Raw genomic sequence first — 25,250 nt, forward strand, 5'->3', positions numbered from 1 at the left:
AAGAGCTTGGTGCTGCACTGTTCTTTTTAGATAAATGTGTGCTAATCAAATTATATTATATAAAAGCATGTACAAAAAAAAATGAAATCACAGTACTGTACATTCATCCATTGTTCATTGCGGTATAATGAAGTGCTAGCACCACCCACTGGAGTTTGATTGGGACAGAAGGTAACTTCAATGGCAACAAATGTGAGACATTAGTGCACTCTGGTGTTAACAAAGGGGGATGCACATTTTCACTATTGAAACGATATTAAATGTCCCATAACTGTTCACTTTTGTGTTTTACCATCTAGACAATTCTTCAGTTTGTACTTTGCAATCAATATCCCTGCAGAACATGTTTAGAGTTGTCTTTTCTTGAACAAGTTGTAAGACATTATGAGATTATCCGAGATGTGACTGTTTATGGTTACGGTTATTCAATTAGAATAGACACACACACGCACATTGATTATCTTACCGCATCCGCTTCAGGGTATCGAATAGTTGGAGCTTCCCATTCGGTGGTGAGCTTCTTTCGAAGATTCCTGTCATCCTTTGGAACAATCAGGCATCTATCAACGTGCAGCTCTGGGTACAATACCTCCAGGCCGTTGCTTAAATGAACAGAAAAAGAATGATTATTAATAATAATAATAATAATAATAAAATTATAGATTACTTTTAGCGCCATGATTATATGCTGTAGCTTACTTAAAAGGATAGTCATAATGCATAAACCCTCGTCAGCCACAACAGGACACAATTTAATCAGAATCATTTATTAAATAGGGACAATGCAATTGAACAGTTACAGTACAAAGAAGGCAACAACATTTCAATTTATCAAACCTTTATTAATATAGCACCTTTCATAGTTTAAAAAGCAATAAATAGCGCAAAAGCCGAATAATAAAAATGTATTTGAAGACTAGTTTTAAAAAAAAATGGGCAGTCTAGGAGGCCTGCCTAATGTTTACCGGGAGGTCATCCCAAAGAGAGGGGCTCGATCCCCTCTGAGCCTCCATTTAATCCTGGGTACCTGACTGTTTATTGACTAAATGTAAACAGATGGATTGATGGATAGACAAGATAGATTGCTATTCGCCCAGTGATGAGCACAATGTCAAATGAACGACTCACTAAATTCAATGAGTCGACAGTACTTACCGGCAAAAAGAAGCATCCTCAGAGCTCAGGGTGTCTCACATTGAGCCACATAAGAGCAGGAAGACGAGAAGCACAGTCTGCACAATAGATGGAAAATAGTAGACTAGACTAGTAGTGCCTTACTATATTAGACAATAGGACTTGTGATGACACCTGTTGAATACAGTTAGCGACTATTTTACGCAATGGTCGACAACTTTTGTGTTGGTGCGTCTGCGTGTCGGTGGCAGCGGTGCTTAGCGGCATGTTTATCTCATTTGTCATAATAGCAGCATGTTTGTCATTGCTAGCTTGGCGCTTGACACTTTAGCTGGGAGCAAAATGAAACCCGAAAATGCAAAACAAACCACAGAGTTCGTTGTTTGTTCGTGTTTACCACATGAAAGCAGCAGCAGTACAACTCGTTCGATACTTTGAAGACGCGACAAAACTTTCTATAACTTTCATGAACAAAGTGCGACATATATTCATACCATCGCGTTGAAGTTCCCGCTTCCTTCCGACGTCCTCGAGTCGTAAGCGACGCGTTCGGGAGGCCACAAAAATGTCTGATGAGTCACTGAATGAACTCACACCTGTCCCCAACGTAGTCCACGTTCCGCCATTTCCGCCAACCCCCCCCCCCCCCCCCTCTCTTTTAGAGGCGCGAATCGAATCTAAAAACTAATCATGTTATTATTATTGTTATTATTACTTAGAATTAAGTTGTCGGATTCACTTAAAATCGCTTTATCAACCTGTAACAGACTTGTACTTATGGTTAACAAAATATATATAATTATATATTATTAATAAACTGTGTACATGGCGGGGAATATTAGATTCTAGCCAACCCGTAACGAAATGTGCTTCGTTACTGATTGGCTCCTGGCTTAGCTCACACTTCTTGCGTCTGTGCCCCGAGTACGTAGTTTGCGTAATGGCAGAAAAGGATACAGGACCACCTGTCGTGATTGTTTTTTTTGCATGGCAGGTCTTTGTTTTGTTTTTCCTGGCAGGTCAGGCAGGTGGGTGTGGCTGGCAGCTGATGGGACACACCTGGGCTCAATTAGTTCATCAACCTTCTGAATAAGAAGCCTAGTCTGCACCCATGAGGGTGCCAGAGAATTCCCTCTAATCCGTTAGTACCACACCGTATATCTTCCAGTGTTACTAGTTTTGCATTATGGCTGATGTTATCACAAAGTTTTTGTAACCTGTTTTCCCCCTGGACCTTTGTTTTTTGCTATATTTTTCTCCGTGAAGATTCTCCAGCCAACCCGCCCTCTTAATAACATAAAAAAAGGCCTACCGTGCCCGCCCGCCTAATTGCTTGTTCTTACTCTTTATTTTTCAAAAATACGCAGGCTTCAAGATTTTACTAAACAAACAGTTTTTTTTTTTAAGAAACAAAATTTAAGTGGGCTTTAAATAAAATACTAGCCTCATACAAACAAACTCCAAAAGATGCTCAGTTTTTTTTTTATGTAGTAAATTTATTTACATATTTTCAAGAACACATGCTACAGAAATCCAGATCAATAAACAATACAAAGAGCTTTTTGAGAACCAAAACCACCTGATGACTGACGGAAAACGTCATCTCGGCTTGGAACACTGAGAAAACATTCAAGTTCTTTTTTTTTTCTTCTGAATTTCCAAACAAGGCCTCTTAAACTATGCAATAGTGATTGTGCAGCATATACATATTTATATATTCCTGGTGCTGCTTAAGCTCCCTTTGGTTTGTGCTTCTCTGCAGCGGCAATATTAGCACCCAAACACAAAAAGGGGCCCTAGAATGAATTTGATTATCTTTTTCTTTTTATTTCACCTGATGTCATCTACATATCTAATGATTCATGTCATTTGAATCGAACCTTTTGCTACAAAGCAGTGCAAATTTGTAGTTTCAAAGTCAGAAATTTCAATATGCATAGTAGAAAACCTTGGTTAAATATGCAATAGATCATATCGCTTGCAGTTATTTACAATTTCAACTTTCAGTTTTATTTCCCATGGTCACCTTATTTTTTATTTTATTTTTATTGAATAATTCAGGCGTCATTGGAGTAAACTAATTTTAGGTCCCTGCATTGATTAAATGGCTAATGCTGCAAACTCATGTCTTTTTTTGTTTTGTTTTTAACTTAGCTTCTTCTTGGCCAGAATGTTAGATTTGCTTTGTGTTGTGAGCAATAAACAAGATAGTTCAAACTAAAGCACTCAAACTGCACACCAATTGCTTGACATCCACATTCTGAAACATGAACAGATACCCACAAAGTAACACTACTTGACATTAAAATACCATACACTGATACTGTACATTAAGGCGCGAGGTGTCATTGATGCAAAAACATCAGCAGAAGTTTCTCTAAAAGCAATACGCCGAGGCATGAAATGCATGTTCATGAATGAAATACACCACTGGGAAAAACAATATCAATACCTATTATTCTGCTGATTAACTATTAATTAACAATGTGGAGTCTCAACTGGATTTCACATGCAGTATTGTGGCTTTGTCCAATGAAAAGCATGTATATGTATTTTATCAGCTTTTTCTTTTTCGGAGAGGAAATGCATGCTTTTCATTGCACGGCAGCGGCGGGGAAGCTTTTTCCATTCAAAGAAATTTTCATTTTTTTTTTTTATGTGAAGTCAATAGAATACCTTATTCATGATGTGTAGCAATATGTCCATATGGTACAAGCAGGAAATCCGTTCAGACAGTAGTTTCATTAATTTCCCTTTCCCATCTTAAGACTCAAGTTGGGACTCAAAATATTTCATAATAAAAATAAACCCAAAGTGCTTTATTGATTCTATTGTATATGAGATGTTTCTACGTTGTAATGTATGTCTAATTTAAACATCTCTACTTTTGCGCTTAGACTACAATATATCACAGTAATGTCACTGGAGGCCAGCAGAATGAGTCATTTGGGTCATTTTTCCACAACAGTAAGTAGCTGCACATAAACGATTAGTCAAGTCTATATTCCGGAACGTATTCATCCGTTGTAGTGTGCCGTCCGTCCTGCTTTCCGCCCGCAGTGCACAATACAACGTAACTGCACATTACACAAACACAGATAATCTAACATTCAATGTACAATTTACAATCCTCCCTTGTTCAACCAACATGTTTGCAAACCAATGTAATGCTGCCGTTTACCCTACAAAAACAAACATACAACGCACGACATGACAATTTCAAACACTGTAGTGCAAAGTGTGAGAAATTACCATTAGGTTATTATTTTTTTTTGGGGGGGGGGGTCCCTTTTGTCTGAGGACAATGAATGCATTCATGTAAACGTCAGCCCTTTTTGAGGCCACAGACAAGATCACGACACGTAATAAATACCGAGCGACTCACTTTTAGCTCTGCAAGGTGAATACAAACATTCAAAGGGAAAAAAAACACACACTGGTGCCGATAGTGTCACATTTGGACACGATTCTAATTTGCATGGTCGACAAGCGAAGATCCTGTTGTTGATGACAGACTGTACTCACTGTGTGGTAGATTGTACAAACACTTAAGGGCAAAGTGCTATATCTCTGAGACGCAGCTCCTGTGTTGGTTTGCTGGTTGTTGCAGCTGATATAAGCAGCACTTGGTTATCCGTTCAGGATAGATGAAAATCAATATCATACAGATGAAAAGTTCTTATATATATATATATATTCTCTTTTGAAATCTGGGTCATTTGTAACGTTTTTTTTTGTTCCTTGTTTGTGAATGACACTTCAGTCCCGTGGGCGCCAAGAATAAACAGGACAAAATTAAGCAGATCTTGAAAACGTGACTTCTGTATTTGAATGCAAACAAAACAGGAAGAAAACCTGCGCGGCTGCAGTAGATATTTAGCTGCGGGTCATGTGGGCTTTACCCCTCTTGCTCAGATGACAGCAGATGAACCAGAAGAAGAAGAGTTTGAGTTGGGGGATGAGGGAAGGTTCCAGAAAAGCCACTTGCGTTTACACTGGCGCCTCTGGTAGAGGTAGTCCTCTTTGTCGCGCTCCTTCCGAGCTCTTTGGTAGTGATCGTCCTCTTTCAGGAACCACACCGGTGGCCAGCGATGCTTTTCAAAGTAGTCTTGGTTGTCTGCATTAGAAAGAGGGGAAATGGCTCTATGATTTGATTTGATGTCATTCCCTGCAGTAGCTCGGAGCACATCCCATACATGCTTTAATCAGTGGAATCTTCAAATCAATTCTAAAACGGGCTGGTAGCCAATGAGGTGATGCTAAAATTGGGGTGATGTGGTGCCACCTATAGGAATTAGTGAGAAACCCCAGCTGTTGCATTCCGCACCAGCTGGAGGAGAAAGAGTGATTTTTAATGTCGGACAGGGTTGAGTTGCAATAATCGAACCTGGAGAAAATTAGAGCACGAGTCAGTCATTAGCTCATTCACTCGCAGCCATTTTCACCGAAGCAACCCCCTTCGCTCCTGGCTGTTTCACTGTATTTTGACGGATTTTGCAAGGCCCACAGAATATTCTATTCTATTGCTATAAAAACATGGAACCACATAAACTATACGAAGTAAATTACGATAAATGAATCAGACATATATGTTACGATTTGGAACGATGGTCCTCACTCCCACTCTCTTGTGGAAAGTATACGTATGAATGTTTTACCCAGACTGCTGTACTCATTTCAAATGTTGCCTGTGGACATTCCAAAATCAATTTTTGATTACCTGGACAATGTCAACATTTATCTGGCAAAAAAAACAAAAAAAAAACATCCCAGTATCAAGCTCAAAACATTACAACTGCCTAAATCAGATGGAGGGCTTACATTTCCAAATTTAAGATACTATTTCTGGGCTGCACAGATGAAGCCATTGACAATATGGATTCGAAATGATACACAAACACGTTGGCTTAACATTGAGAAAAGTCTATGTTGATGTTCTTGATGTTCTTGATGCTCTTGATGCTCTTAAAGTTGTTTTTAAGCAGAGTTTCTTCTTTCATCACGTTTCCGGGTTTGCAGCAATTAGCATTAGAATATAGCTAAATTTCATCATTATTCACAAATCAGTTTAAAACATTGGGGAAAACAGCTTGTTGCAACATGGTTGATCTCTTATACTCTGCTGCCACCTGCTGGCCATTTTTGTAATAACTACCATTGCTTCAAGCGTTCTCTTCGGTTCAGAAGCTGCATCAAAGCCTTCTGTATGCTTTAGCATTAAAAAAAACCCAACTATAAATACGTTTTTGGGACAATGGTAATATTTAAAATAGAACGTATTTATACGTTTTTGGGGATCAAATGAGTTAATGATGGGGTTTGGTTATAAAGATGAAAGGAACATGATTGGACAACTTTATTGACATGGGTCGCAGAGGTGAATAAGTGAATAAACCAAGGCTAGATTTAAAAATGTTGACTGGTATGTTTTTGAGTTGTTGGAAGGATATGAACTCACTTTTAATATAAACAAAAAATATATATTGTTGGGTCAGCCACAGTGCTGTTGACGTGCCAACCAGTCTGACCTTAGTCCCTCATGATACCTCAGTCATCTGGGGGTCAGTACCTCCCAGAATCAATATAATGAAGTTTGACTGAAATCTAAAAACAACAATCAATGAGATTGGAATGTAAAGTATGCTATCATGTATCCTGCGCAATGTCAGAATTCTTTCATACGACAGTACAGTCAACCCCAAAAAATGATAAACATGTTTCCTATAAAAAAAAAAATAGGGTGAAATGATAGGAAAAAAATGCCAGTGTTAAAGGGGATTTTACTAAAGCTTCCACATGCCAGACCGGCGTTGACTTTTAGGTCCTTACCTGCAGACTTGGCCTTCATGTCTCTGGGGAACTTGCGGCAAACACTGTTGTAGTTGGTGCAGATGTGGTGAAGGCACCAGCCAGTCAGCTGCTGGGCACCGTGGAACTACGCACAACATATACAGATCAATGACTGTGTTGTTGTTGTTGTTTTTTAATTCACATGCTGTCTTCATCACTAGCATGCAGTACGGATACAGCATGCTGGGCAGCACAACAATGTCTACTTCCACAAGAGATTTCTGGCACTGATTTATGACGACAGGAGTACCGCAGTACGTACCTGGGCCATGTCCAGATACACCAAAACCTCTCCATCAATGTCAGCCCCCATCATTGCGGCCTCTGTCAGCACAGTTACTGTGTAGAGTTCTACAAGAAATGTTCGTGATTTAAGCCAGCAGCGTCACTCAGTGTCAATTGAAGTGGCAATTTATAACGCGGCAATAACAACATTGTGGATGTCAACGATTACCTGTAAGCGCAACCAAGTGGGGGAGGCAGAGACGATTGGCGAGAACAATAAGCTCCATTGCATCCAGGTCAGCGCGAGAACAGAAGCGGCCCGTGTAAAGATACTCGAGCACGGCCCTCATGCAGCTGCGGGTGGTGTTGGGGAACAGCACCTTGGAAGATCCACATTCAGAGGGTTTTCAAGCTCACATGCTAAGCTACGCACGATAAAGCGTTCCTTTTTCCTACCAGCCGAAACGGAACCACTGAAGCCAGCGTAATTCTATTACGACACATTTGCAAGCCTCTAATCGAATTACACTTTTGTACACAGGCCACACAGCTGAGTGGTGTTTTACTTGTGAGATTTGCTCCCGCGGTGTGCGCTACTCCATTTGGCAGTAATTACATTTACAACATGGGAGTTTAATGAGTATAAATGACCAACATAATCTGATCATTTGCACAAACAAGTGCAGGTCATTCTTGGATAAAAGAAAAAAGAATGGACTTATTTCATAGAAGATTTATTCTATCTTACCTCTTTGGTGCAACTCTCCACAAAAGGTCCACCAAACATAGCTGCCATCCAATCACAACTTGAGATGAGCAGAGGCTTGTGGGCCATTATGGTTCCATCGTCTAACTTGAAAACGACATCTGCGCGACAAAGATGACACGGCAATTTGTTATTTTAACGGAAGTCGCAAAACACAAAACTCGCCAGCAACAGCAACAGGACAACGGTCCAGTCTGACATATTGACTTGTTTCAGAGTGAGTTGTTGTGGTTTGTTGACCCAACTGCGGTAATCACAAATCAGCTGCTTATGTATGTCTGCTAAATTTGCCATCGGACACAACGAGATAACCACAACCAACCTCAACCGATGTACTTATCTATAGTGAATGAGTTTTAAATGGGAAGTCAACCCCAAACAATTCTATGAACAACAAAAATGTTCTATGCAGACCCACTAGTCTAAATACGCTATTATGGTTAATATTGTGTTAGTAGAATATGAGTAAAGCAGAAAAAAATCCAGTTGTTTTTTATCAATATCAGAAGGTGGCCAGTTTGCCACTTGCTGTCGAGTGAAAATGACATCACAGCTGTTCAGATCTCAGGTAACAACCAATCACAGCTCAGCTTCAGAAAACGGGTGAGCTGTGATTGGTCATTAAGCAACTGTGATGTCATCTTCAGTCGACAGCAAATGGCAAAATGGCCACTGAGATGGATAAAAACGGCTAGATTTTGCTTCTTAACTCATATTCCACAAATGTAATATTAATCAGAATGTCATGTTTAGACTAGTGAGGTAGTTTTAATATTATCCGCCATTTTTAAATTTAGTCTAAATTTTAGTCCAGTTTCACTCACACTTTTTTAATCATAGTTAGTCAACCTCATCCTGTTTTATTTAGTCAATTTTTAGTCAATTATAAATCTAGCATTTTAGTCTTCATTTTAGTCCAAGAAAATATAATTTTATTTGTCTAGTTTTAGTCAGGACAATCATTTTACCCCTGTATATGTTTTTTGTCAGCAGATTATGTTGAACATTTTAGAGCTAAAAAGTATTTCATATGAAATTTTCTTTCATCTTTTTCATGAAAAACAACTTTGCACACAATTACAGTATAACAACAAGCGGCTACTATGGCTCCATGCTATGAGCTAGTAAGTTAGCCATCATTAGTTAGCGGTTGGATTAACATTATTGTTGGAACATTATAGCCATTGGATTAATGTTACGTTATAACTATAATTGACTTTTTTTGGGGGTAAACTTTTCACCGTGAATCCACCTCCTGTCTGTCTCATGTGTTTTTGTGCATTGTTGCAGTCGCTAGCTGCAGATTTGAAAGGGTGTGTGTCACATGACTGTCACAGTGACAGATTAGCAGACAAGATTTTACAAAATCATATAATTTTTGTTTCGTTTTTGTCAATAAACTAAAATGTCCATAGATTTTTATTAAGTGAAGTACATTTTCGTCTCGTCTTCATTAGTCGACTAAAATGCACACTGATTCAGTCCCAGGCTAGTATAGTCAAGTTCTAGTCTGGTGATAAATGTGTGTTGAGGAAATTATTTTTGTTTAGTTTTGCCGAAATGAACACTATAGTGTGGTCACATATAACATATTATAGTCAAGAACTGTTTAAGGTTTACTTCCCCTTTAAGGATAGAGACAATATGATGACAAGAGTGGACAAAATGAAATGTGTTAATTTGCCTCACTTTGGCAAGATCATAGAAAACCTTTGTATCTACCAGAGAAGGTTCCTTTAGCCAAGCACTCTTTGACCCGGTTTGTTCGGCGTACATGGAAGGCTTTGGTGATTTCCTGGTTCATGAAGGCTTCGTTGTTGAGTATGTTTGCCACCATCATGCGCAGATCGAACACCTCCAGCAGCTCGGCGATGTGCGCAATGTGCATGAGCTCCTTCTCGTTCTCGTCCAGCTGGCCCGTGTACAGGTAGCGAAGCACGGCTCGGAAGGGTCCCAACTGCATGGACTGGTCCATGTGTACTACGGTCATGGGTCTGGGACTGTACGTTATGGGGTCGTCCACGAGCTCCTCCTGGATACTGACGAACGCTCGGCTCCAGGAGGAAAGCAGGCGCCCCCGGCGGCCCCCCTCCGAGTCTTTCAGAGTTCCGTCGCTGGTGCAGGCTCTCAGGTTGGCCCTGTCCCCTTCGTCGCTGCTCTCGCACACATCGAAGCTGGCGGCACGCATCAGCAGCTCTCGGCCCGTGAGGGGACCGCGAGCGGGCCGTTCGGTCTCCTCGTGTTGCGTTTCCATAATAAACAGGTCATAGAACTTTGAGGAGGATGTTGATAAGTAGATCTTGTGCGCAAAGATCTTTTGGCGCTCCTGTAGCACCAAGATGACATCGGCACAGTGTGGGTCCTCCAGAAGACCGACTGGGTGCTCTTCTGTGGTCGTCGGGGGCGGCGGCACAGTGATTATCGGCGGCGGGGGTTTTGGCGGCAGGAACGGCGCCTGAAGGAGCGGCCGCTGCACATTTCGGAGATGGGACTTCCAAAACTGCAGGTGGCGCCGTGAGATAAGCGCAGCCCGGATAGCGTTGTCAAAGACGTCCTTGACTCCAAACTGAGCAACAACGCTGGTCTCGTAATATGGCACCCCTAACTCTTTGGCCACCTCCCGGCCTCTCTCTGGTGGAAGTATCTCATTGGATTTGATGGGTCTGAAAAGGAAAAAATATGAAGGTATCGATATAGATGAAGACATTAAATAAATAATAAATAATAATAATAATAAATAAATACATATATATTTATTTTTAATATAATAATACAAATAATAATAAAAATAAATCAATAAATAAATCAAAATGACACATGTATTTTAAATATATTTTCAATGTTTAAAAATATTGATTTTTTTTTTTAAGCTGGCGGGTCTAACTTAACAATTCATTAAATTTTAATTTAATAACATGAATCAAATCTTCAACATTCATTGACAGATACGGCAACTTCAAGTGACAAAGACTTCTGAAACACCCTGTGTGTATAAATATATACCTGGCAAAATTCCAACCTTTACCACAAATGCTGTCAGCGAGGTGCGGTAAAGAGAGTATAGAGATGACATCAGAGCAGCCTGAGTGAAACCTTGAATTGCTTTCGGGTGATGCTATGATCTCATTGCTTTAATATCTTAATTGGCCATCAGTAATTGCTCAGCGATTTTGTTCTTTAAATAGCCATCAGTCAACATAGTCATTATTCCAAGTCTTAAATGTTGCGTCATACCTGGCCAAAGGCCTTCGCGCCCTGTTCACTGCCTCCAGGTCCGCGTAGCGTAGGTCCAGCTGACAGCCCACCAGGATGACGGGCGCACGGGGGCAGAAGTGTTTAATCTCCGGGTACCACATGGTCTTCACGTGATACAGAGAGTTCGGGTTGGCAATGGAGAAGCACAGGACCACCACATCGGACCTGAGAGAAAGAAAATGCATTTAGACAACGGATGGCTGGATGGCTGGATTTCCTTTAACCTCACCTGCCGTAAGCGAAACGTCTGTCCTTGTGGTGGTCTCCAAAAGTATCCCAGAGACGCAGGGAAACACTGACATCATCCACTACATCTCTGGAGCGTTCCAAAACCTTTAAAAAGATCAACTATGCCATTGATTTCCTAATCATGAGTGGCTAACCACAAAGGTGAATTTATTCAAATAATCAAAATGATGCCTATGAGTCAGCATCCTCACCTCCTGGCATACCCTGTACTGGTCTATAGCCCAGACCGTGGGCACATGTGTCGCCAGCAATTGGTATTGTGTGAGTGTGGCGTTGCAGGCCCTGGCACAGATAAGGCGGGTCTTTCCCACGGCATTGTCCCCGACCACCACACACTTGATGGTTTCAACGTTAGGCCTCTCATAGTCCATATCAGAATCTGTCAAATGCGAGCTGCGGAAAAGCAAAAGACGGAAGCAGAGTGTTGCATCAGTGCACGGGGAATCCTTCAATTGAACGTGAATCGATGTGGATAGTAGACAATGCGGCTCCTCGTGCACACTCTGCACACAGACTGAGCGGTGAGTGGTCTCGTGACTTCCCATTCACAAGTACTCGGTCCTTGACGTGATGTCACAATTTGGAATTTAAAGGGACAAGCAGATATAAACAGAAAGCACTCTTTTACGTTGAAAATGCAGTTCTCGACCAATCCACCCCCGCAAAATGCTGGTTGACTTCCAAATTGTTCTCATTTCAAAACAAAAATGAAGTAGGGCCACATTTTTAAATGTTACCATCATAAAACCTGTATAAACTGTAAAGACGCTATTTGTCGTAGCATTCTGAACTGTTACTACAATTTTTAACCGAAAATAGTCTGATCAATTCAGCATGTTTGTCCTTTTGCTTGGTCCGCTTGATACTACGAAATGGCCGCACAACTCCCAAACTCAGTTTCAATTCAGCGTTGACTTTTGTGGGCGATGCATGCATTATGGATTGTGCTTTTGACTGCATGCTATTTAAACTTTTCTTAGGTAATGAATTGTACAAGCAGTCGGAGCCTTTCCTGTGTCACATTGATGTGATCAACATAACATGCTTTGTTTAAATGTATAGTGGTTATGAAAAGTCTACACACCCCTATTCAATTGCTAGTTTTTATAATATGAAAAATGAGACCAAGATAAGTAATACCAAAACTTTATCCACCATAAAATGTGAGCTCCTCAATTAAATTTTTAAAAATAAATATTTTTCCCGATAGCAGTAAAAATAACTGGTATACTGTAATGTGGTTGCACAAGTGCGCACACACTTGTCGCTGCGAGTAAAATATATTTTGCAACGAATTAAAGATGGGAGATTTAGAAATGGCAAAAATAAATATTTTAAGTGTGTGTGTGACGTTCAGCTCGTCTTGTCATGTTCAAAAATGGAAGAGCAGAAACAAAATTTGACACTTAAGTGGAATGTGGCTGTGTTCAGTTTCAGAAGCAACCAATCACACACGATAAATGGCAATAAAGTTGTTACGATTTTTTTTTTCTTCTGTTGAGTACACGATAAACTGGTTGCCAGGCAATAGCAGGATAAATACAGATGAACAACCTTCCACAGTCACATTTACACCAACAGACAATTTGGAGTCATCAATTAACCCGAAAACCAAAAAACCCTGATTTGGACTCTGGGAAGAATCCTAACGTGCAAACTCCACACAGGAAGGCCTGAGAACTGAATTCGAACCCTTAACTTCAGAACTATGAGGCAGATGTGCTAACTGCTCATCCACTGTGCCGCCCGGGGCTAATATACAGTATAAACTGATTATTTGTGCATCTGGACATGGTGGCTGCTGAGGCAGGATTGGTTTCCAAGGTAACTGTAGCCTCTCCCCTTTGTGTCACAGCTTCTATCAGTCGCTCATCTTTGTATTCAACCTGGAATTGTTCAATGGAGATTGTGGCTGAGCTACAATGGAAAGCCGATGTAATTTATGTTTGCGAGCACAGGATACAGACAGTCCTTGTTCTGATGAAAGAAAGGGGGAGAGAGGACTGCAGTTAGTCATTGTCAATGGTGCTATTTTTGTCTGAATCAGAGCTGCTGCTTGACTACTTAACAGCATTCTTCCATTTCAACACCTCCAGAATACAAATAGAAGCTATGTTTACATGCGTATTCCGCATTGTTGATATTTTTCTCCATAGGGATCAATGCATCTTCAGCCATTCATAAAAAACAAACAAAAAAAAACCCACTTCATTCAAATTTTGACTTCACTGAATGTGCCATCATCCCATTACAAAACATCTCGTGTAGTGAACATGCTCTGGGCCTCATACATAAACATCCCGCCTATATTTTTCATATTCTGCTTGATAGACTTGCGCAGTACGGTCGGATGAAATCATGATAACGCAAAATATGATATTGGGGGGGGGGGGGGGGGGGGGCTCGTTTACAATGCACGTCAAGACGATCACATCTCCAACACCGAGTCTCTCTCGTCATGAGGCTGTGCTGCATTACGCGTTATGTAACCCGCCCGTCACTCACTCTTGGCCGTGTTTATCTGCTTCCACCGCAAGAAAATGAGAAAAACAACATTAAGGGGTAAAAAATAATCACACGCAAACCCGCCTCCTCCTCTTCTTCTTCCCGCTTACCGTAAGGCGAGGAAGTGCCGCATGGGGTTGGTGGAGGGACGAGAAACAAAGCACGACTCCATCGGATGCGGCTTTGCACCTGGCGGCAACCCCTGTTTAACCTCATCTTCGTGGGCGGAGTGGTCGAGGCTTCAAAAACAGTCTTACTTCGGCTGCATCACAAATGATACTACGATCATTAATTCCGAAGTGGCGAGGACGCCGAAGCTCATGCCGGTGTTCCGCACAGAGCTGCAGCCGCGACCGTCATGTGGATGGATCCACCTCCACGCACTCGGCCCTCCGTGGCTAATAATAGGCAAGGGGGGAGAGAGAGAGAGAGAGAGAGAGAGAGAGAGAGAGAGAGAGAGAGAGAGAGAGAGAGAGAGAGAGAGAGAGAGAGAGAGAGAGAGAGAGAGAGGGGGAGAGGGGAGAGGGAGGGGGGGGAGTGAAACCCGTCCATTACTAAACAGTGATCCACTTCAAAGTGCCATCAATCTCATTCCAAAGATCCTCGGTGGCCTAGAAAGAGGAACACATGCTCTTTAATCGGTCTCCGCAGGGTGCTTTGGAGATCACATGCCAGCTCATTGTGACATAATGCGCTTGGCTAACTAAACGCCGAGCTCAACAAGCACGAGTGCAATGGCTGGCAAACTTTGTATGCTAAGTGACAGCTAAAATAAACAAATACAAATACGTAGCTCTCCAAATAAGCGTCATCGTGGCCACATATTTATGCTCACGTTCGGCAGCTTTACATACGGCAACTACATGATGCTGGATGCAGAACAAGGAAAGCTTCTCTTTTCAGCTGTATATTATTTAATAATAATAATAAAATAAAATAAAATAAAATAACTTGTTTTGTGGCAACCAATTTCAAAACCACTGCTGCAATGTTCAGCCTGCACCACCAGGTGATGCTAATACTTTAGTTATTTTCAAACCTTACTCTGCCCTCATGCAGTAAGTTAAATGCTTGAAAAATGGCCTTCAAATTTATCTTAGGTTAGAAGCAATGCACAGCACAAAAACACTGGATTAACTAATAGCATACAGGCTAAAAAAAACAAAAAAACATTCATGTAGTACACAAACAGAATACATTTGAGTTTTTTTATTTTTTGCTGCTTTATGGACGCAGACTGCCATTCAAACAAAATTATGCAACAAGCCCACGAAAAATGTTTAATATAATCCAATACAGATCTGTAATTCATGTGTGTTGCCTAAACGATCCAACCAGCTTTTAAGTGAGCATCATTATGTTTGATGCAGCTCTAATTAGACACCTACTGTCGTGTTTTATAAAATATATTATCATTTTTACACACAATTACACATTACACAACTATAGTTACTCTCAGGCTTCCCCATTCCGTTTTTAAGTGCGATTTACTTATTCTACAACGGTCATCGCAATGAATACAAATGTACTGAATTAGTTTGACGTTCCCAAATGAATTATCAATCCAATAATTGCCCAAAAATATCAATCTCTCTAAAACGAGAGCCGCTTCAAAGAAATGGATGTCATTTCCTGACTCAGCAGAATTACTCAAATGGTAAAAATGTCTTTGGCACTCTGGGGGGAGGAGAGGGGGGGGGGGGAATGGCTGGCCAGTAATTTAAAGGTTGCAAACAAATCAGGAGACTTTAATGTACACAATTACATAGGCGGGAGTGGGGGGGCGTGGGGGGGTATTATACATGGGATTTTACAGTAGGCTATAAACTAATAAAGTGGAGATAATAGAACTCATTTCATGTTGAGGAAGAAAGAAGTGGGAAATAATGTTGTAAGCAGCTAAAGAAAGAATCTTACATACTGTACTCGTATAAATAAATCCCATGTAACATAAAAATGACAGATGACATCAGGTTGGGCCCAATGACAGGAGCGAAAGCGCTATGATTCACTCCGTGTTGGCATAAATATTGTGGCGTGGCAATCGATCTCTCATTGCGGATGCCTGCGGAAATCTCCCCTTAAATATTCACACAGCGAAGCATGTGCGCTGATTTTCCACGCTTTGTGTGTCATCGTATCATGTGAGGGGTCTTCCTTTGCGTTTGCCGCTGTGTAATTATTGACATCGGGGTTTAACGCGAGTGTGAACTCTGTGCTGGAGTCCACACAGGCGGCGGTCTTGTGAGTGTTGCAAAACGGTCGCCGTCTTAGTTTGTCAATGGCTGCTCGCAAAGACTCCGCAGCTCCGTTCTCTCTGGACGCGTACCAAATCTCTGAGGAGCTGGGCTTCATTTTACCAGAGCCTCTGGTAGGTTGAAATGCCTGTTGGCGTTTTCCCCCACACTTTGACGTGCTGCGTTGTGCGAAAGTAGCCATAAAGAAATAGCTGATTGTAAGCGAGGCGTGCCTGGAAGATATCAAATGATATTTAAGTGAAAATAGACATTTAGAGTGAATTTCCTGTTGGCTAAGACAAAAAAATTGCTCACATAGCAGCTAGAAAACAGAACTCATAGCTCGTGCTTTATTGCCGTCGACAAATCGACCTTGAGAAGCCGAGTTCTGGCATTATTTCTGTTTGCTTTGTCTTGAACTTTATTTCAAAAGACAACATGTGTTTACAAAATCACTTTTGCGTAAACCTTTTTCTACCGTACATCTCAACTCACCCGGCGGAACAAAATGATTGTTTTTCCCGACCTCATCATCTTTGCCATGCGATTTTTCCCTCATTCATGTCCAAAGCAAGAACTTCCACCTTACTACCAACCATGGATGGACATCGCCCAGCGAGTCCCAGAGCTCGTTCTCGCACATGAGTTGCGTTGGCATATTAAGAAGGTGAGTGGGCTCCGTGAGTTGCCCGAAGACATTTCAACAGGTTTATTGAGCCATGGCTCAGTGTAGTATCTGTGCAGATGCCTCAACTGAGCATCCAGTTCCTGCAGAGACATCGGGAACTGCGCCTGGCCCACCTTGCCCTTGGTGTCATGACCATGGGATATGTTTGGCAGGAGGGTGAGAACGACACAGTCAAGGTATCTCTCGCGCTCTCTCTCACGCCTCGACAGACTCCATTTGAGAACCAGTGTGAAAGGATTACATTTCTTTTTTTGTGTGAATCTTATTCCAGAGGATGATGAGCCTAAACAAGGGGTCTGAATAGAAGGCCAACATGGCTAGTGCTAGTGACTAGTAAACAAGCTCTTAAGACTTTTCTTTTTGCAAAAGCCTTGATAGTTTTTTTTTTTTTTTTTACTTTGTAGCACTTTGAGATTGCTGAAATATAAAGTGCATTACAAATAAAATGTATTATTATAAGGGGTGACAAAATTAATGTGTTAATTTTGAGTTAATTTGAAGGTCCTTTAACGCCACTCATTTTTTTTAACGTGCGATTAATGACCGTCCCTAACTGTACTTAAAAAGCCTGTACTGGGAGACTTCCAGTCGCAACGCAGCAGACATGTCTATGTCAAAATTTAGCAGTAATACATTTAATAGTAATGCATATATTTGTGGCGACTGGGGTCAAGTTGTACTTTACAGTTTTAAAAATGTGCAGAATTTCACCAGTTACTTCAAAGAAAAATGCACTGATCTGTCACCAATGTCTTACAAATGCATTTAGGCTATCTAGTGGCAGAAAAATTACCTAAACACAAATCAATATCACATTCGGGTTTTTGTTTGTTTGTTTTTTACAGTACAGTACAGTACAGTACATCTTTTAATTTTAACTCAATGTTTGGAATTATTATGGATTTACTGTATCAATGACTAAAAGATGCAGCCATATTTCTATAAGTTTAACATCCCCCCCACACTTTTATGTTAACAAGTACGGAAGCATATTGCAATTCACTTGGAAAAAAAAAAGTCCTGTTTTTCTAAAAAAAAATTGAGAATTCCCCCCCCCGTTTTATTGAATATTTTTTCCGTTTTTTTAAATAACTTTTTTTCTGTTTTAAAAAAAATATTTACTTCTGTTTTTCTGAGTATTTTTTTTCTGTTTTTCTGAGTAATTTCCCTCTGTTTTATAAAATAAGTATTTTTCAGTTTTTTTGAATATTTTTTTTCCGGTTTAAAAAAAAATGTTTCCGTTTTTCTGAATAATTTTCCCTCCTGTTTTTCAGAATATTTTTGACAGAAAAAATATTCAGTAAAACAGAAAAAAATATTCAGAAAAACAGAAAATAAAAAATAATTTAAAAAAAAACTCAAAAAAAAAAAAGTAACTCCCCAAAAATTGTCAGAAAAACAGGAGGTTTTTTTTTTCAAGTGAATGCAATACGCTTCTGTAAACAAGAATATGAAAACTTTTAGAATAGATATAACATTTGCAATTAATCGCGAGTTAACTATTGAAGTCATGCGATTAATTACGATTTTAAAAATCCACTTTTATGTTAACAAGAGTATGAAAACTTAGGAAAAAATATTTTATTGTACATTTTCTTGTACATTTAGAATAGATATAAAATTTGCGATTAATCGTGAGTTAACTATTGAAGTTGATTTAAAAATAGCCTGACACCCCTAATTATTATTATTATTATGATTAGTAGTAGTAGTAGTAGATGTGCAAATTAGCACACTTGAAGGATATCTGATAAATGTTTTTAACCTGCCTGTAAAAGCGAGCATTTTACCACTTGTGTCGTGGTCCTGTGTGCATGGCACAAATATGGGGAGAAAAAGTTCACCTGAAAATATTCCGCGTTCTGAGATATTATAAGAGATTGGATGCAGCTTGTGTGTAATGAATTCCGAAAAGGCGCGATGCAGCTGTCAAGTGAGTCAAACAAGATGAATTTAAACCATTTGCGCTGTCGTTTATACACACCAGACAGAAACCGGCACTGACGTCATCACATATCGAAATATCTGAAGGTGGGATGCCATGTCACTGTGTGAAAGTAGTCAATCACCCATTTCACTGAATTCTGTGTAAAAAAAAATAAAAAAATAAAAAGCTGATAAATGGATGGATCTGTGACAGCTCCGATTTGAAAATGTAAAAGAGGCTTATCTGTTTCGGATACAAGAAGGCTGACACATATTCTCTGCGCATAATCTCCCTCCAAGATGCTGCCGCGCACTCTGGCTGTTCCATACTGGGAGCTGTCCCAACGCTTAGGACTTCCTCCAATTCTCACCCATGCTGACGTGGTGCTGGCGAACTGGCGGAAGAAAGATCCAGAGGGGTGAAGCCAAATAACTTCTGAGCACGTCTTTGTTGCATCTTTTAAAAACTCTCATCAATGTTCCTTTCATTCCCATTTTTTGTTTTGCATTTTCCCGTAACAGGCCTTTAGACATAGAGTGAGTACATTTTTGAAATCTTCACATGATTTACAATTGCAGTCGAGAGTGCGCTCGCTCAACTAAAGCTTGGCTTACTTCAATGCAGGAACTTGGAAGTTTTGGTCAGTATTCCCGGTGGCGAAAGTGTGCGAGGCTTCTTCCTTGTCACGCTAATGGTGGAGCTGGCAGCAATTCCTGCTCTGAGGGTGAAGATGTAGCCAATGTTTGCGTTTTAAACTCAAGTTAGAATATATGGACCAAAGGATTGGGACATTTCATCTATGCGAAGTACAAATGAAACATAAATAATCAGTTGGTCCCCCTTGTTTGTAGCTTCCACTCTTCTGGGAAGACTTTTGCAGATTTCGGCGTGACTGTGAGACTCTTTACATTTGTCAGATAAGACATCATCCCAAATGTGGTGGCTTCTCCCACAAAGCACATAGAATTGACCAAAATGTCTTGTTAAGATAAAAAAAAAAAATTGGGATCATCATTTACGTTTCAATACTTTAGTCCATATGGCGTAGCAAAAGGCTAACTTTAAATAGAATCGACATCGCGATTCTGATGAAGCGTTGCGACTATTTTTCAGAGCATTCCTCAAGTGATCAATGGGGTCAGGTGTGGTGACGCCGAAGCTGTGGCCAAAGGCTTGCGAAACATCAGCAGGTCTATTGACAGCATGGAAGAGTGCCTCGCACTTGTGCATGGTAACTTCTTTAAAGTCTAAAGCAGGGGTCGGCAACCTTTATTGTCAAAAGAGCCATTTTAGGGCCAAAAAAAAAAAATGAACCAAAAAATCTGTCTGGAGCCACAAAAGAGTTTGTTAAATGTATTAAGGGCCCAAGAGCTCGTTAGAGCTGCGATATAACAGAAAAATGTCGCATCCAATACTTTGAGATTCATTTTTTTCTACCTTTCATCTTCTGTTTTTGGATTTATTTATTTTTTAGGGGGGGGGAGTTGTTCATACTTTTCTGCCTTTCTGTAATTTCTGACCTTTTTTGACAATTTATGGGCACATGGTAATTTCTTCCTGTTTGGAATTTTTTTCCCCTGCCTTTTTTTGCTATAAATTTTCTGGCAATTTTGTGGATTTTTTTGGGGGGGGGGGGGTAATTTCCTTTTTTTTCTTTTGTATTTGGACATTTTATATTTTATAATTTTCTGACTTTTTTAAATGATTGTTTTTTGGCAATTCCAAGGACATTCTATGGTAAATTTCTGCTTTTCTTCTTTTGTTTTTCTGGCTTGGCAATTTCATGGACATATTATAGAAGTTTTCTGCTTTTCCTCTTAATTTTTGGCCATTTTAAGGTCACGTTTGGACATTTTTAGGTCATTTCTTCAAACTTTTCCATCTACCTTTCATTTCTCTTTTTCTGACAACTTATACATTTGGACTCTGACAGTTTTTGAACATTGAATTGTTGTTTATTTACTCATTAATTCATTTAAAGTATATTTTTTCTGAAAAACAAAAAATAAATATGTAATTTGGTTTTCAAGATCAACAGGAGAGGGACTAAAGAGCCACATGTGGTTCCAGAGCTGCAGGTTGCAGAACCCTGGTCTAAAGCATCATCACTCTTTAGCCCCTTAACCAAATATATTCCTTTCATTGCTATCTATTTATCTCATATAGCGCATGTGGATCCATCTGTCTTCTATGGCATCATTAGGATCTTCTTATCTGGGTATTTCAATCTTTTGTTGCATCATGATTGGGGGTTCACACCCCTGTTCAAATTCATGGTTTTTGTGGTGTAAACAAAACAAAGAAACCCTGTTTAACGTTCAATTTTGGCCATTTTTTTTTAATACCACAAAAACCTTGCATTTGAAAAGGGCTGTGTAGACGTTTTTGATTCAGTGTGCACGGGACATGCTTCCATAGATGGAAAGACAACCCATGCATGCCAAAAGGTCTGGTTTATGAAGGGGTCCAGACAGAACCGATGGAGTATTCCGGAGGGAGTGCTGCACAGAGCCTCTTATTGCACTGCTTTGATGAAATTCTAGGAATCAAACATGAAGGCAAAAGCGGTAAGAGAAGTTTACTGCATTATTATCTTATCAGTGATTCTATAGGCGCTCTTATGTGATGACACTTTTATCGCGCAGCTGCCTTTCTAACAAGCATGAGAGACTACATGTTACCCGCTCACAAACAACTCCTGCGGGACATCTCGCTGGAACCCTCCCTGAGGACGTTCGTGCAACAGCAGGCCGGCGAGCGGCTAACCGAGGCCTTTCAGGAATGCGTCAGCAGACTGTCGGCTCTGCGCAGCTATCACATCGCCGTCGTCACCCGCTTCGTCACCATCCCCGCCACCAAAGCCCGCCAACTACGGAACCAGCGCAGGGACGCGGAAGCCGATCTGATCTGCAAGGCCCCCGTCGTGCTGGAGCAACGGGGCACCGGCGGCACCGGCATCATGAGCTTCTTAAAGGCTGTGAGGAATCAGACAAGAGACAGCCTGCTGCCCGAGACCAGCACAGCGATGGAGCACAACAGCTGATGCGGTGTCAGCTACATATCATCAAACGGGCAGTACATCGCAAGTGATTACTCAGCCCGTGATTTTATATGTCATTAAAAAGATTGCTTTTGGCAACGTGATGGTGAGAGGCCCTTTTGTTTGGCGCGCTCCAAGTTTTGTTTTGCCTGTAAACAAGCCTCAGCCGCATAGACATGAGTGATACCCGTTATTTAGTCCAAACCATAATTCAAACCATTGCTGTTACTTTATATTAAATTCAACCATAAACTCCTCCTCTCATTTGAACTGCAATCCAAAATATGCATTGTCTTGTCCAGATCTATGAAGCTGGATAACAGAAAGCTTGCAAAAATTACTGAACCCGAAACTTCTTGGAAAGTTATTTACAGATTTAGTTCAAATAAAGTTTAGAGCGACCAAAGCTGTTTGTTATTTCATTTAAAAGGGTAAAATTGAAGGCATGCTTTGCCCTATGGGGTGAATACCGTCATTTCCATTCATCCATTTTGCGCACCACTTGTCTTCCTTCTTTTGGGTCACGGCTGAACTGGAACCTCTTCTAGCAGCAGATTTTTTGGGAGGAGGCACACCCTGGACTGCTCGCCAGCCAAAAGCAGGGCACAAATAGAAAAACAAATATTAACGCTCATATTCACACCTATGGACAATTTAAAGTTTTCAATTAACCTTATTGCGCACTTTTTTTAAACTAATAAAAACTACTTCCCTGAAATATATATATTTTTTTTAATCAACGGGGGGAAAAAAAACTAACTATAATGAAAATTCATACACTTGAAAAACCATGCTCTAAATGCCCCTCGCCATAACTAGGACATTTCCACAGTTGGGAAATACCACAACAGCACACTCATTTGCGTCCTAATCACGCAGCAATCACATATTCATGGCCATCACCTATAGCTATATATAGACGTGTCATGCTATCAGATAACCCTGCACTAAAATATTCACACCCTCGAAACTTTCCATCTCATAAAATAATCAGCCTTTGTTACTTCTTCACTCACCGGCTCGTCTTTTGCGGTGGCGTCGTCATGTTGAGGCCACAATGCACAATGCGGGGCCGAGATGCATCACTTAGCATAATGGTTACCTCAACACTCCTTGTCATCCCTCAGCCCTCACCACACTTCCTGATACGGAGAGTGTGGAAAACCCAAAGGCATGAAAGGGAGGGATTCGTGGCGTGAATGGCTCACGCTGTGTAATCTTCACCTTTCCTGGCTCCTCTCCAGCGGTGTTTCATTACAACGACGTGAGATGTGGAAATGAGACGTGACAATTTCCGACGTCCTGGGCGCTTTGACGTTTAGCGTGGAATACGACGAAAGTGCAGACCTGGAGAGAAACCAACAATTTGACATTGAGAAGTAAAGCATTGAATCAATTGGAATAGAATAAACCTTTAAACGAACAACATAAAACAAAAACAAAAAATACCTAGTTTAAACAGTATTGGTATGAATTACAGCAATCTTTTTTTTTTTTTTTACAACAAAAATAAAGCTAGCTCCCCATTGCTTTAAAAAAATGGTTTGCTCCACACAGTCCCTCTCCTCAACCTATCAGAGGACAAAAAAATAAATAAATGCTGACATTGCTGAAAATGTACTATTTACTATACATAGTCCAGCTCTCCTGATTCTCAAGAGCCTTGGTAAATTAGCTTGACATGGCAACACACAACACTGACATCTGATTGGACAAAAAAAAAAAAAAAAGGATCCCGAAAGATAGTCCATATCAACGACACAACTGGGAACCTCTTCGGACTGCATTGAAAACTCGGGATTCAGGAATTTCCCTAATGCTCTCCTCCAATTGGATGGCTTGCTTATTTTAAACAGACTTTGTTTGAGTGAATTATTTAATAAAAGATGACTTTACTTTTCCGTCATCCTGTTTTTTCCTTCATGTTCCCTTTTTCTCTTGAAGGAGGTCCGTGAATAAAAAAAAAATCAAACATTCACATACATGCACTGAAAGCACAAAAAAAAGAAAAAAGAAAAAGAGATTAGACTGTTGGCAACAATATAATTTCATGGTATAAATATTAGAATTCGGGATTTATTGCAGCGATTGTCAAACAATAAAAAGATACTACATATTGAAAAGGGAATGTGAGCAGCAGTAATAGTACTAGAATAGAAGCGTAAAAATATTACTCGTCAGCAGCACTGCATGTAGCAATGGATGACTTTTATACGACAAAGCCGCAGAAAAGCGTTCAAAAAAATTAAAAGTGACATGACTCTCACAGGCCAATGTGTCTTTAATACAAACTCGTATAAAAGGTTGAGGGAGGACTATATTATGTTCAGACAGCTATTATTTTCCCCTTTTGGGAAATATAGATAATCTATTCCAGGAGTCAAACTTTCAACGTCATAATACTGTGTTGGTAATGTTTTAAATAACATTTTATTACAATCAATTCTTATGTATGTCCAAAATAAATCACACAAGTAGTTGGTAATAATAAAATGAATAGCTACGCTTTTTTTTACATTTTCCTCTTTGGCTTATTATCCACTAAATGCTTATGAACGACTCCGACTATCCACACACACACACACACACACACAAACACACACACACACACACACACACACACACACACACACACACACACACACACACACACACACACACACACACAAATACAGAAAATGCAAAAGTACACATACCACACATTTTGAACTTCTGAAATTAAATTTGTTGTACTGCTGATTTTTTTTCCCTTATTTGTCAAACTTTGAGTTCAGAGTGTCTGTTATTTAAAAAGCAATATTTGCCATAAATCTCAAGTTAGCTCCAAAATAAACCAATTCTCTACTAATTACAGTGTGTTATTTCTCATATGAAGTCTTACTAAGAACAGACTCTGACGCTTCCCAACCTGAGAAATAGTCTGTATAAATGTCCCCGAGGTCAGAGGGGGAAAGGTGAGCAGAAACTGACGCAGATACGGAGAGAATTGGATGCCTGTGTTTTCACATGTCACAGTTATCTGATTAGATCCTTCTTGCACTGCCAAAGCAAATAATCCTTTTCCTTATTGCCTGACTTGGGAGGACTCCCTGACAACCCGACAGTAAACAAAGACCATCTCCAAGGATGTCTTCATTGTGTAGCCGGGGCTGGGCAGCCGCTAACTTTTCACCTCGCCATCACAACAGCGGCTGGTTTCAATGTAGGACATGACACACGCGCAAATGCATGTGCATACTCGCCTTGCACACGTCAAGCCGCTGAATTGTTTGCTGCGACGATAATTGTGTGAGAGCTATTACAAAACACGAGTGTCAAAAGTATTACCGTTTGAGAAACAGGGAATATTCCTGGCTTGTATAACGTTCCCCGTG

General features: G+C 40.3%; 3 protein-coding genes and 1 long non-coding RNA gene across 12 annotated transcripts in view; 1 reads left to right on the top strand and 3 right to left on the bottom strand.

Moving 5' to 3' along the window:
- The window catches only part of pebp4 (phosphatidylethanolamine binding protein 4), a 53,235-nt gene extending 51,468 nt beyond the window's left edge, over window positions 1-1,767 (bottom strand). Inside the window, exons 1-3 of one of the 3 annotated variants that reach the window (XM_086075067.1) lie at window positions 1,629-1,759; window positions 1,156-1,232; window positions 467-602 (exon numbers count right to left, since the gene is read on the bottom strand). The gene's annotated coding sequence lies outside the window, so the exon portion shown is untranslated. Of the gene's footprint in view, window positions 1-452; window positions 603-1,155; window positions 1,233-1,628 lie in introns of all 3 variants that reach the window. The other 2 variants (XM_086075064.1, XM_086075065.1) reach the window with 2 other exon arrangements.
- An 855-nt stretch (window positions 1,768-2,622) lies between these two features.
- rhobtb2a (Rho related BTB domain containing 2a) lies at window positions 2,623-23,135 on the bottom strand. Of its 7 annotated transcripts, none has more exons than XM_086075185.1 (14): window positions 22,893-23,135; window positions 22,376-22,457; window positions 19,451-19,554; window positions 19,079-19,230; window positions 18,894-18,996; window positions 11,671-11,872; window positions 11,460-11,563; window positions 11,210-11,395; window positions 9,698-10,638; window positions 7,958-8,076; window positions 7,439-7,589; window positions 7,247-7,335; window positions 6,964-7,069; window positions 2,623-5,251 (listed from the first exon to the last, which is right to left on the bottom strand). In XM_086075185.1, the coding sequence occupies exons 5-14, from the start codon at window positions 18,950-18,952 to the stop codon at window positions 5,046-5,048; spliced, it is 2,163 nt and encodes a 720-aa protein (XP_085931311.1). In that variant the 5' UTR covers window positions 18,953-18,996; window positions 19,079-19,230; window positions 19,451-19,554; window positions 22,376-22,457; window positions 22,893-23,135; the 3' UTR covers window positions 2,623-5,045. The 7 variants fall into 7 exon arrangements, with proteins under 7 accessions (XP_085931311.1, XP_085931312.1, XP_085931313.1 ...); XM_086075186.1 differs by having other exon boundaries at window positions 22,347-22,457; XM_086075187.1 differs by lacking the exon at window positions 19,451-19,554.
- ido1 (indoleamine 2,3-dioxygenase 1) lies at window positions 16,033-21,980 on the top strand. Its single transcript, XM_086075191.1, has 10 exons — window positions 16,033-16,355; window positions 16,793-16,888; window positions 16,966-17,085; window positions 19,136-19,254; window positions 19,358-19,372; window positions 19,461-19,560; window positions 19,950-20,067; window positions 21,003-21,054; window positions 21,255-21,403; window positions 21,482-21,980. Exons 1-10 carry the CDS (start codon window positions 16,266-16,268, stop codon window positions 21,877-21,879), a joined length of 1,257 nt encoding a protein of 418 aa, XP_085931317.1. The 5' UTR covers window positions 16,033-16,265; the 3' UTR covers window positions 21,880-21,980.
- Window positions 23,136-23,164: 29 nt separating the features above from the next.
- LOC147173451 (uncharacterized) overlaps window positions 23,165-25,250 on the bottom strand; it is a 38,660-nt gene continuing 36,574 nt past the window's right edge. The window contains exon 3 of the long non-coding RNA XR_015094782.1: window positions 23,165-23,223. This is a non-coding gene — a long non-coding RNA (uncharacterized LOC147173451). The remainder of the gene's footprint in view (window positions 23,224-25,250) is intronic.

The sequence above is a fragment of the Leptonotus elevatus genome, chromosome 5 (assembly GCF_054856555.1).
Source record: "Leptonotus elevatus isolate MCC_2025b chromosome 5, RoL_Lele_1.0, whole genome shotgun sequence".
NCBI classification, from domain to species: domain Eukaryota; kingdom Metazoa; phylum Chordata; class Actinopteri; order Syngnathiformes; family Syngnathidae; genus Leptonotus; species Leptonotus elevatus.